The 13816-nt window shown below is 43.3% G+C and overlaps 1 protein-coding gene across 1 annotated transcript in view; it reads left to right on the forward strand.

Annotated features, from left to right (window-relative positions):
* The first annotated feature begins 571 nt into the window (after positions 1–571).
* sh3bp2 (SH3-domain binding protein 2) overlaps positions 572–13816 on the forward strand; it is a 150837-nt gene continuing 137592 nt past the window's right edge. Inside the window, exon 1 of the mRNA XM_078561115.1 lies at positions 572–766. Within this exon, the coding sequence (XP_078417241.1) occupies positions 750–766 (17 nt within the window). The 5' untranslated portion in view covers positions 572–749. The remainder of the gene's footprint in view (positions 767–13816) is intronic.

Here is a 13816-nt window from a genome sequence, read left to right on the forward strand (position 1 = left end):
CTCCTCGCACTATTCCGAGCCTCTGACCTGCTCTTGTAGCCACAGTATTTATATGGCTAGTCCAGTTCAGTTTCAGTGTCCGCAAGTGGTTGTGTATATACGCGTGCACATTTCTCAGCGGTGCTGTATGTGAGTCTGTGCCCCCATGTTGGCAGCGGTGTGTGTATCTGTGTGTGTGCGCGCCACACGAGTGAACCCGGCTGGGTTTTACGGCCATCTGATCGCTTCACGGGCGCCCTGACCGCCAGCGTTTCATTTCCCAACTTTTTGAAATCAAATCAGGTTCACAAAACTGCCAAGGCGGGCTCAGAACCCAAACTCGCTGTGTCGTCGGGTTCAGGGGTCCGGGTTCCGGTGCTGCTCTTACTGTAGGGCACTCACATGGTTAACGGGGGAGTAGCAGAGGGGAAGCGCCAACCAGTTTGTAAACCCTGTTCGGCCGAGAGCCGCCGCTTGTGAGGCAGGAAGTTTGCTGCAGACCGACACGGTTAGGTCGGGGACACCGGCCAAATTGCTCTGGTAGCTCACCCGACAGTGAGAAGTATTTATTTATTTTTTTGAAAAAAAAAAGAAAGTCAAAGTGGTTGAAAGGACTGAGTCATCGGGTTGAGTTGAGGAAGTTCACACAGAGACAGAGAGAGAGAGAGTGGGGCTGGTTCAGAGGCTCCGCACTGAGCCAGTAGAAGGGTTCGGCTCAATGACTCTCCTCTCCTGAAACATCAATCTGGTGGTTTCCAGCTGGGACTCCGATGGAAGTTTTGCCCAGGTAACCGTGGTTATTGCGAGTTTCATTTTGTTTTTTTTTTGTAAATGTCGAGACGGAGTGAATTAAACTGTCACGACTTGGTCTGTTCAAAAGAAGTTGCGCGTTAGAAACCCCGAACGAAGCTTGTGGGCTGAGCGCTTGGAAAGTTTTCGCCTCCAGATGCAGTGGAAATGATGCTTGTCCCGGACATGTGTGTGTGTGTGTGTGTGTGTGTGGGATTGTGCCCTGAAGTGATGGTCTGTTTATGGTGTGAATCTGGGGTGGAAATTAACAGGGCGAGTGGGAGTGGAGGGGCCGGTGAAAAACTGTCAACATTCACCCCGGTCTGTTTTGAAACAGGTGGTACATTTATGAGAAAGTAAAGGCCATTCGGCCATCCCGAAGGTACGTTAATCAGGAAATTCATCTGTAATTTTAAAAAATAAATAAAATCCAGGAAATGCTGGAAGCACTACATCTGTGGGGAGAGACAGGGCCAAGTTCATATCGCGGTTGAGGATCCTCCAATTCAGTTCTGAAGAAGGGCCCACACCAGAAGCGATGGGCAGAACGGCCTTTGTTGTTGGCCTGATGAGCATTTCCAGCTTCTTGTGGTTTTGTTCCACATTTCCAGCAAATGGCATGTGTCTAAACTCAGGAATTTATTCCCTAAACGTCTCTGCCTCTCTCAAATCTCACCTTAAAACCAACCTTGAAATGCTACAGCAAGTAATCAGGAAGACAGATGGAATGTAGGACTTTATTGTAAGGCGGGTGAAGTATAAAAGTAGGTAAGTCTTGCTGCAACTTCGCAGGGTGTTAGTGAGACTGCATCTAAAGTACTGCTTACAGTTTTAGTTTATTTAAATAGGGATATACTTGCATTGGAAGCAGTTTAGAAAAGGTTCACTGGATTGGTTCTTGGAATGAAGGGGTTATCTTATGAGGAAAAGTTGAGCAGGTTGGGTCTATACTGGCCCTTTATCCAGCTCTACTTGTCCCACCCCCTTAAACCAGCTTATATTTCACCTCTTTTCTATTTTTACTTAGTTCTGTTGAAGGGTCATTCGGACTCAAAACGTTAACTGTGCTCCTCTCCGCAGATGCTGCCAGACCTGCTGAGTTTTTCCAGGTATTTTTGTTTTGGGTCTATACTCATTGGAATTTAGAAGAATGAGAGGTGATCTTATTGAAGCTTCTATGGGGCCTTGTCAGGGTAGATGCAGGAAAGATGTTTCCCCTTATGGGGGAAACTAGAATTAGGGGACACAGTTTCAGAATAAGGGCTCTCCCTGTTTAAGATGGAGATGAGGAGGAATTTCTTCTCTCAGAGGATCATGAATCTTTGGAATTCTCTGCTCCAGACAACTGTGGAGGTTGGGTCATTGAATATGTTCAAGGTTGTGATGGATAGATTTTTGATCTACAAGGGAGTTGAGGCTTATGGTATTGTGGGGGGTGAGGTGGCAGGCTGGAAAGCCACAATCATATCAGCTGTGACCTTTTTGAATGATGGGGGAGATCCGATAAACTGAATGGCCTACTTCTGCTCCTCTTTCTTATGTTCCACCTCTTAGTACAAGTGTTTGGTCGCATGTCCTGTCTATTTCGCTGGCAAGTTTTGTCTGATAACACTCTTGCAAAGCGCCTTGGAATGTTTTACTATATTTAAGTTGCTATATAAATGCAAGCTGCTGTATTTGGGTGCTTGCTTTTTCTTTATTTGTTCGATGTAGGCATCGCTGGCTAGGCCAGCATTTATTGCCCATCCCTAATTGGCCTTGTTCAGAGTGTCTTTAAGAGTCAACTACTTTGCTGTGGGTCTGCAGTCACATGTGGGCCAGACCGGGGTAAGGACAACAGATTTCCCTCCCTAAAGGGCATTAGTGAACCAGATGGGTTTTTACAGCAGTGGTGGTCATGCACATTTTTTTTTATTGGATTCAAATATCACCATCTGCCTTGGTGGAATTTAAACCCCAGAGCCTTACTCTGGTCTGGAATACGAGTCCAGTGACAATACCACTATGTCACTGCCTTCCCCACTTGGTTCTTGAATAAGGGCAGTTTTTTTTATATCTCACTTCCTTTGGTAGATTATTTCATAATTCAGATGCCCTTTAAGTGAAGATTTTTTTCCTTTCAGTAATTTGCATTTGTGCCCTAGGGTTGTACATTTTTGAGGTATTACGAATAATCAGGATTTATTTCATCAACACAAAAGCAAAATACTGTAGATGTTGGAAATCTGAAATAAAAACAAACACTGCTGGAAATGCTCAACCGATCTGAAGTTCTGATAAATAGTCACACATCTGAGGAAAAACGTTTTTGCCCAGAGGGTGTTGACGGTCTGGAATGCACTGCCTGGGAGGGTGGTGGAGACTGGTTGCCTCACATCCTTTAAAAAGTACCTGGATGAGCACTTGGGACGTCATAACATTCAAGGCTATGGGCCAAGTGCTGGTAAATGGGATTAGGTAGGTATGTCAGGTGTTTCTCAGGTGTCGGTGCAGACTCGATGGCTGAAGGGCCTCTTCTGCACTGTGATTCTGTGATCTGATACATTAATTCTGTTTCTATCTCCACAGATGCTGAGTATTACCAGTATCTTCTGTTTTTATTTGATTCCTTCAGCACCACTTAAACATTTTAATTCCCTGTAAAGTGACCCTGTTTCACACAATGATATGTGATATAGAACAACTTGCCATTTTAGAGTAAAATAAAAGCAAAAAGCTGCAGATGCTGGAAATCTGAAAGAAAAACAGAAAATCCTAGAAAAACTCAGCACGTCTGGCAGCATCTCTGGGGACAGAAACAGAGTTAACGTCTCGAGTCCGTATGACTCTTCTTCAGAGCTAAAGAGAAGTAGAAATGTGATGGATTTTATACTGTTTAAAAGGGGCTGGAGCAGGTGGAGCAAAATAGAAGGTCAGGGATAAGTGGGAGCTCAGGAGAGATTGATAAGGATGTCATGGACACAAGACAAAGGGAGTGTTAATGGTAGTGTTAAAGACTAAAGAAGGTGCAGATAGTGGAATAACGATAAGATAACAGAATGTGTTAATAGCAGAACAAGTGACAGCACTCTGTGAAAGCACAACGTAGAAACAAGTGACAGATAGCCCTGTTTGTTGGGGAAAAGGATAAAAAAGTACGTTTAAAAATGAATAAATAAATTAAAATTAAAACAATTTTTTAAAATGGATTTAAAAAATGGGTGGAGATGAAGGAGAGAGTTCATGGTCTGAAGCTGTTGAACTCAATGTTAAGTCTGGAAGTCTGTAAAGTGCCTAATCAGATGAGGTGCATTTCTATTGTGTCTTTCATAACCTAAGAATGTCCTGAAGTGCTTTATAACTAATGACGTGCTTTTGAACTGTAGTCATACAATTCCACGATCTACTGAGATCTCTGCACCCTATCTAATTATGGCCTCTTGAACATCCTCAATTTTAATTACTCCACCATTGATGGCTGTGCCTTAAGTTATCTAGGTCCTATGCTCTTGAATTCTCTCCCTATATCTCTCTATTACTCTTTCCCTCTCTAAGATGCTCCTTAAAAATCTACCTCTTTGACCAAGCATTTGGTCATCTGCCCCAATATCATCTTAATATAAAAGCAAAATACTGTGGATGCTGGAAATCTGAAACAAAACAGAAAATGCTGGAAAACTCAACAGGTCTGGCAGCATCTGTGGAGAGAGAAACAGAGTTAATGTTTCGAGTTGGTATGACTTCAGAGCTCTGAAGAAGAGTCATACAGACTCAACGTTAACTGTTTCTCTCTCCACAGATGCTGTCAGAATGCTGAGTTTTTCCAGCATTTTCTACTAATACCGCCTTATGTGGCTCAGTGTCAAATTTTGTTTTATAACATTCCTGAATTGAGGAAGGTAGTGTAGAACTTCAAATGGATATAGACAAGTTGGTCGAATGGGTAGAGAGGTAGTGGATGAAGTTCAATGCGGAGAAATGTGAAGTGATTCATTTTGGTCAGAAGAACATGGAAAGACAATATAAAAGAAAGGGTACTAATCTAAAGGAGGAGCAGAGGGACCTGGGTGTATATATGCATAAATCATTGAAGGTGGCAGGACAGGTTGAGAGAGTGGTTAATAAGGCATGCAATATCATGGGCTTTATTAATAGGGGCATAAAGTACAAGAGCAAAGTGGTTATGTTGAACTTGTATAGGATGCTAGTTCGGCCTCAGCTGGAGTACTGCATCTAGTTCTGGGTGCTGCACTTTAGGAAGAATGACATTAGAGAGAGTACAGAAAAATGATTCTGGGAATGAGAGACTTCATTTATGAGGATAGATTAGAGAAGCTGGGACTGTTTTCCTTGGAGAAGAGAAGGTTGAGAGCAGCTTTGATAGTGGTGTTCAAAATCATGTGGGGTCTGGACAGAGTAGAAATGGAGAAACTGTTCCCGTGCATGAAAGGATCAAGAAAGAGAGGGCACAGATTTAAAGTAATTGGCAAAAGAAACAAAAGCGATATGAAAAACATTTTCACGCAGCGAGTGGTTAAGGTCCGGATTACACTGTGAGAGTGTGGTGAAGGCAGGTTTAATTGAAGCATTCAAAAGGGAATTAGACTGTTATCTGAAAAGGAAGAATGTGCAGGGTTACAGGGAGAAGGCAGGGGAATGGCACTAAGTGAACTGCTCAACCGGAGAGCTGGTGCAGACACCGTGGGCTGAATAGACTCCGTCTGTGCTGTAACAATTCTCTGATTCCTGGAAAACACCTTGGAATGTCTTATTACATGCAAGGTGCTTTATAAGTACACGTTTCTGATGTTGTTGTGATGTTGGAAATGGAACAGCCAATTAACACACAGCAAGTGAATGCAAACAGGAATGAGATAATTATCAGATAATTATTTAATTATGTTGGTTGAGATAAATATTGGCCAGGACATCAGGAAGATATCTCCTGCCCTTCTTTGAAACAGTATCACGGGACTTCTATAAATATTGCATCAGAGGTGTTGGCTGGATTTTGTACTCGAGTCTCCGGAATGGGTCTTGATTCCATGACTCAGGCCACTAACTGAGTTATGCTTAACACCTGTCTCGGCGATGTGTGCTATGGTGTCGATACGCCAGATTAATCCAGCATTTGGGAAAATAATAAAAACACAAAACATAATGATTGCCATTTCTTTTCCAAATTATTGAATTGGTCCATCTAACTTCAATGAGACCCATTTTTGTTTCATTAATTTTCATTTGTTCATGGGGCATGGGTATTACTGGCAAGGCCAGCATTTATTGCCCATCTCTAAGCACCCTTGAGCAGGTGGTGGTGAACTGCCTTCTTGTACCGCTGCAGTCCATCTGATTTGGGTACACCCACAGTGCCAAGATTTTGGATCGGTGACAGTGAAAGAACAGAGATATAGTTCCAAATCAGGATTATGTGTGAACTGGAGGGTATCTCGCAGGTGGTGGTGTTTCCATGTAGCTGCTGCCCTTGTCCTTCTAGGTGGTAGAAGCTGTGGGTTTGCAAGGTGCTATGAAAGAAGCCTTGGTGAGATGTTGCAGTGCATCTTGTAGATGCTACACACTGCAACAACTGTATGCTGGTGGTATGGATGGTGGGGAAGTGATGTCTAAGGTGGTGGCTGCTTTGCCTTGGATGGTGTCAAGCTTCTTGAGTGTTGTTGGAGCTGCAATCATCCAGGCAAGTAGAAAGTATTCCATCACTCTCCTGACTTGTGCCGTGTAGATGGTGGACAGGCTTTGGATAGTAGGGGTGAATCCTCACGAAATAATTCCCAACCTCTGACCTCCTTTTGTATTTATGTGGCTGGTCCAATTAAGCTTCTGGTTAATGATAATCCTCAGGATGTTAATGGTGGCTGAATAGTAATTTCATTGAATATCAAAGGAAGGTGGCTATACTCTCTTCTGTTGGATATGGTCATTATATGGCATTTGTGTGGTGTGAATGCTACTTACCACTTACCAGCCCAAGCCTGAGTGTGGTCCAGATATTGCTGCATTTGGACATGGGCGACTTCAGTATCTGAGGAGTCATGAATGGTACTGAACATTGTGCAATCATCAGCGCACCTCCCCAGTTCTGACCTTATAATGGAGGGAAGGTCATCAATGAAGCAGCTGAAGATGGTTGGGCCTAGGATACCATCCTGATGAATTCCTGTCACAATATTCTGGGACTGAGATGATTGACCTCCAAAAACCACAAAAAAAGCATTTAATTGCGCAAAGATGGGTGGCAGGTCAGATGATTGGACAGAATATAATGGGCAGCAAAGAATGAAAAAAAGATTAATAAGGAAGGAAAATTTAAAGTATGAGAGTGTGCTGGAAATATAAAGATGGATAGTAAGAGTTTCTATAGATATTTAAATAAGAAAAGTTAACAAAGTGAGCGTTGATCCTATAGAAAGTGAACCTGGAGAATTAGTAATGAAAAGGAAGGAGTTGGCAGATGAATTGAACAGGTATTTTGCAATGGTTTGCACAATAGAGGAAACAAGTAACATCCCAGAAATAGACGTAAATCAGGAATTGGAAGGAAGGGAGAAACTCGGGGAAAATTACAATCACCAGAGAAATGGTATTGAGCAAATTGTTGGAGTTGCGGGCTGACAAATCCCCAGGTCCTGATGGACTTCATCCTAGGGTCTTGAAAGAAGTGGCTAGTGAGATATTTGATGCACTGATTTTAATTTTCCAAAATTCCCTAGATTTGGGGAAGGTACCATTAGATTGGAAGATAGCAAATATAACTCCTTTATTCAAAAGGGAGGGAGACAGAAAGCAGGAAACTCTAGGTCAGTTAGCCTAACATCTGTCATAGGGAAAATGTTAGAAGCTATTATTAAAAATGTTAAAGCAGGAGGCTTAGAAAAGTTTAAGACAACCAGACAGAGTCAACATGATTTTGTGAAAGGGAAATCATGTTTAACCAATTTATTGGAGTGCTTTGAAGGAGTCACATGTGCTGTGGATAAAAGGGAACTAGTGGATGTACTGTATTTAGATTTCCAGAAGGCATTTGATAAGGTGCCACATCAAAGGTTATTGCAGAAAATAAAAGCTCATGGTGTAGGGGGTATCATATTGGCACGGATAGAAGATTAGCTAGCTAATGCTAGGAAACAGAGGGTAGCCATAAATGGGTCTTTTTCTTGTTGGCGGGATGTAATAAGTGGTGTGCTGGAGCATCAACTTTTTACTATTTATATAAATGACTTGGATGAAAGGACAGATGATGTGGCTACTAAATTTGCTGATGACACAAAGATAAGCAGGAAAGTAAGTTGTGAGGAGAATGTAAGGGGGCTACAAAGTGACATAGATAGGTTAAGTGAGTGGGCAAAGATCTGGCAAATGGAGTATAATGTAGGAAAATGTAAAATTGTCCATTTTGGCAGGAAGAATAAAAAATAAGTATATTATCTAAATGGTGAGAGATTGTAGAGTTCTGAGATTCAGAAGGACCTGGATGTCCTAGTGCATGAATCACAAAAGACTAGTATACAGCTACAGCAAGTAATTAGGAAAGCTAATAGAATGTTATCATTTATTGAGAGGGGAATTGAATTTAAAAGTAGGGATGCTATGTTTCAGTTGTACAGGGCACTAGTGAGACCACATCTGGAGTACTGTGTACATTACTGGTCTCCTTATTTAAGGAAAGATGTAAATGCATTAGAAGCAGTTCAGAGAAGGTTTACTAGACTAATATCAGGAATGGGTGGGTTGTCTTATGAGGAAAGGCTGGACAGGTTAGGCTTTAATCCACAGGAGTTTAGAAGAGTAAGAGGTGACTTGATTGAAACCTTTAAGATCCTGAGGTGTCTTGACAGAGTGGATGTGGAGAGGATGTTTCCTCTTGTGGGAGAATCTAGAACTGGGGTGATGGTTTAAAAATAAGGGGTCGCTCATTTAAGACAGAGATGAGGAGAATTTTTTTCTCTCAGAGGGTCATGAGTCTTTGGAACTCTGTTCCTCAAAAGGCAGTGGAAACAGGGTCTTTGAATATTTTTAAGGCAGAGCTATATACATTCTTGATTAACAAGGGGGTGAAAGGTTATCGGGGGTATGCAGGGGTTACACCCAGATCAGCCATGACCTTATTGAATGATGGAGCAGGCTTGAAGGACCGAGTGGCCTACTCCTGCTCTGCTCCTAGTTCGTATGTATGCTTCTATGTATTTATGTAACCAACCTCCTTTATGCGTCCAACCAGTGGAGAGTTTTGTCCCTGATTCCCATTGATATCAATTTTACAATATTTGGCACTCGGTCATATGCTGCCTTGCTGTCACGGGTAATCCCTCTCACCTTGCCTCTGGAATCAGCTCTTTTGTTCATGATTAGATCAAGGTTGTAATGAGATCTGGAGCTGAGTGGTAAACTGAGCATCGGTGAGTAGGTGAATAAGTGCTGCTTGATAGCATTGATGACAGCTTCCATCACTTTCCTGATGATGGAGAGTAGACTAATGGGGTTGTAACAAAAAACTACTGCGGATCCTGGAAATTTCCCATTCTCTCAGTTCCTTCGCCTCCGTCGCATCTGTTTTGCTGATGCTACCTTCAAAAACAGTTCCTCTGACATGTCCTCCTTCTTCCTTAACCGAGGTTTTCCACCCACGGTCGTTGACAGGGCACTCAACCGTGTCCGGCCCATCTCCCACGCATCTGCCCTCACGCCTTCTCCTCCCTCCCAGAAACATGATAGGGTCCCCCTTGTCCTCACTTATCACCCCACCAGCCTCCGCATTCAAAGGATCATCCTCCGCCATTTCCGCCAACTCCAGCATGATGCCACCACCAAACACATCTTCCCTTCACCCCCCCTGGCGGCATTCCATAGGGATCATTCCCTCTGGGACACCCTGGTCCACTCCTCCATCACCCCCTACTCCTCAACCCCTACCTTTGGCACCTCCCCATGCCCACGCAAAAGATGCAACACCTGCCCCTTCACTTCCTCTCTCCTCACCGTCCAAGGGCCCAAACACTCCTTTCAAGTGAAGCAGCATTTCACTTGCATTTCCCCTAACTTAGTCTACTGCATTCGTTGCTCCCAATGCGGTCTCCTCTACATTGGAGAGACCAAACGCAAACTGGGTGACCACTTTGCAGAACACCTGTGGTCTGTCCGCAAGAAAGACCCAAACCTCCCTGTCGCTTGCCATTTTAACACTCCACCCTGCTCTCTTGCCCACATGTCTGTCCTTGGCTTGCTGCATTGTCCCAGTGAAGCCCAACGCAAACTGGAGGAACAGCATCTCATCTTCCAACTAGGCACTTTACAGCCTTCCGGACTGAATATTGAATTCAACAACTTTAGATCTTGAACTTCCTCCTCCATCCCCACCCCCTTTCCGTTTCTTCCCCCTCCCTTTTGTTTTTTCCAATAATTTATATGGATTTTTCTTTTCCCACCTATTTCCATTATTTTTAAATCTATACCTTTAATGCCCTGTCAGTCTTTCCACCCCACCCCCACTAGAGCTGTACCTTGAGTGTCCTGCCATCCATTCTTAATTAGCACATTCGTTTAGATAATATCACCACCTTTTACATGTCTTTGTTCCTTTGTCTGTGACATCTTTTGATTATCTGCTCCTATCACTGCTTGCTTGTCCCTACAACCACACCCCCCCCCCCACCCCCCCCCCCAAATTCTTTCCCCCCACCCCCCCCCCATCTTAAACCAGCTTATATTTCACCCCTCTCCTAATATTACTCAGTTCTGTTGAAGGGTCATGAGGACTCAAAACGTCAACCCTTTTCTCCGCCGATGCTACCAGACCTGCTGAGTTTTTCCAGGTAATTCTGTTTTTGTAATGGGGTTGTAATTGGCTGGATTGGATTTGTCATGTTTTTTGTGGACATACCTGAGCAATTTTCTATATTGTTGGGTATATGTCAGTATTGTGGCTGTACTGGGACAGCTTAGTTAGAGGCATGACTAGTTCTAGAGCACAAATCTTCAGCACCACAGCTGGGATGGGGTCAGGACTTTTACTGTACACAGTGCTAAAAGCCATTCCTTGATATCATGTGGAGTGAATTGAATTGACTGAAGACTGGCATTTCTGATGCCGGGGATTTTGGGGCGAAGCTGAGATGAATCAGCCATTTGGCAATTCTGGCAGAAGTTGGTTTCAAATGCTTCGGTCTTTTCTTTTGCACTTGTGCTGAGCTTCACCATCATTGCAGATGGGGATGTTCATAGAACCTCATCCCATTATTTGTTTAATTGCCCACCACCATTCAAGACTGGTGTTATAAGATTAAAAAAGGATGTTTTGATCTTTTAAACTGTTCCAATTTAACTGTGAATGGACTAATACTGGAACCCAGATTGTCCTTTTAAACAGTTTGAATTCAGCAGAGATATAACCATCAGGCAAAGACTCAGACACCAAATTAGTAAATGATTAAAAGCAAGTTTTAGAAACTTATCAACTAACTAACAGAGGCAGAATATAGGAAAACTATACTTTTCCTATGAAATTCTACCAACGCCACGCTTTCAAATGGGTGATCAATCCAAGAGGAGTGGACAACAACTTGCACCCCTCGCGCCAACGGAGAAACTGTCACTGCCTTCAAGAAGCATCAGGAAAGAAATCTTCCATTCTTACCTGGTCAGGTCCACAGCAATGCGGTTTAACTGCATAGCAGACAACTGAGTACAAGGGCCTTGCCCAGCGATACCCACACACCATGAAAACAAAACATAGGCCAGACCAGGTAAGGATGGCGGATTTCCTTCCCACAGGACATTAGTGAGCCATTGATGCTAGCTTTTTATTATAATTTGTGTAATTAACTGAATTTAAATTCCCTTAGCTAGAGTGATGGAATTTAAATTTATTGCTCCAGATCACTAGTCCAGGCCTCCAGAATACTGGATTAACATAACCACTTTGCTACCGTACCTGTAAATTGTCAGTTCTGGTGTGCTTGGAATCCGTAGTTTGCCCTCTTTGAATTTCACCAGCCCAGAGATTTGAAAAATGTTCTTGGCATTGTCACGACATGACTTACTCCTACTCCTATTTCTTATGCTCTTGTTGGCTTATGAATCCTAAATCAGAAGACACATATCTGCTAGTATTCACAGTTTGAGATATTAGGCAAATTAATGGAAGCTTTCATTTGAAGGTGATGAGTGGATAAGGAAAGTAGAAAGCTTGGACCTTCAGTGAAATGACAAAATTCAACCTTTTCCAAAATGAATCCAAGGATTTTGCCTTCTCTGCTCTATCGAGAAGTCCATTTCACACGTTGATGGCTCCTCATGTAAAGAACTTCCTGACATTAGTCCTAAACTTGCTATTTACTAGCCCAAACCTGTGGCCCTTTGTAAAACCTGCCTCTTTGTTCAAGCTTAATATCTAAAGGCCTAATACCTCCTTAAGTGGCATGATGTCAAATCTTGCTTGATAACACTCCTGTGAAGCAACGTGGGATGCTTTAATGTGTTGAAGGCACTATATAAATGCAGGTTGTTGTTGTTGTTAAAGGTGATGCAGTTGATTTTGGCAGATGTGTTGCTATGTTATGCCATCAGTCTATTTCATTGAGCTGTTCTCTCACTCCCACTGTGACCCCCCCTCCACATCTGTGGAGTCACTAAGTACAGACCCACTCTTTGGCTCCTCCTATGGAGTCCTTGGAACTACAGACCCACTCAGTGACTTTCCTTGCGGAGTCTCATTAAGTACCAACACACTTTGTGCCCACCATGTGCATTATCTGTAAGTGCAGAACCACTCTTTGATTCTCCTTAAAATTGTACAGTGATCAGTGGTGCTGAAGTCCAGATTGTGTCATGTTGTGGCTGCTGCCACCCATAATTTGCCTTCTCAGTGTGCTACCTGCATCACTTCTTGCTAAACTGAGGTATCAGCTTACTCATGTGGATGTGGAGGCATCACTGGGCGCAAAAGCGATTGCGCGTCACATTTACTAACTTGCAAGGGTCGGCTGGCTCAGTTGGCTAGACAGCTGGCTTGTGATGCAGAGTAACACTAACAGCGTGGGTTTGATTCCCGTACCAGCTGAGGTCATCCATGAAGGCTCCGCCTTCTCAGCCTTGCCCCTCGCTTGAGGTGTGGTGACCCTCAGCTTAAACTCACCACCAGTCGTGTCTCTCTAATGAGAGAGCAGCATCTGAGTCCTCTGGGACTATGGTGACTTTCAATTTTACTAACTTGGGCTCCAAAATCTGCCTACTGTTCCTAGTTTGCTGAGTGGCTGAAATCATCACTTGTCTGACTAACCCACGCCTCAGTTAAACTGTCTTCCTGATTTGCATCTCGGCCTTATCTCTTTGTGGACTCCTTACGCGATTTGGTGTCAAATTTTGTTTGATTTGTTTCATTCTTGTTCTTCCTCCGGGGACAAGGTACATCATTAGTTACTGTTTTCTGAAGATGGTGGTGGATTGAGTGCGGAAGTGATGATGGTCAAGTTGGTTTTGTTGGAATTTGTTGTGCAAGTTGAACTTGAGTTTAGATCCGACCTTCCACACGAAGCGTGTGTCCTACGATGTTCTGGTACCAACCTTGATGCATGGCCAGGCCATTCCATTGGTGAATAATTGAGCAAGGCTCTGGCCTCGTTCTGCGCTGTTTGATGCTTAGGGGAGTCACCATTGGAGAAGGTAGATGTAAAAATCCCATGCAATATTTTGAAGAAGAGCAGGGGAGTTTTCCCATTGTCCTGACCAATTTTTAAGCACTCAATCAACATCACTAATCTTGTTGTTATCGCACTGCTGTTTGTCAGAATTTGCTGCGCACAAAATTTGTTACAATATGGTTAGGGAACAGTAACCTTTTTATTGTCAGAGTAGGTGAAATCTGAAACACTAGTTACTCACTAAGAGAATAAAGCCACAAGATTCCATAGGCAGGATTTTCCGGCCCCCTCCTGCCGGCGGGATCTTCTGGACCTGTTGAAGTCAAAGGAGATTTGAATGGCCTGTTGCATCCGCCGTGGGAAAACCTGTCACGGTGGGGATGGAAAATCCCAGCCCATGGTTTTAAACAAACAGA

The sequence above is a fragment of the Cetorhinus maximus genome, chromosome 2 (assembly GCF_964194155.1).
Source record: "Cetorhinus maximus chromosome 2, sCetMax3.hap1.1, whole genome shotgun sequence".
Taxonomy (NCBI): Eukaryota; Metazoa; Chordata; class Chondrichthyes; order Lamniformes; family Cetorhinidae; genus Cetorhinus; species Cetorhinus maximus.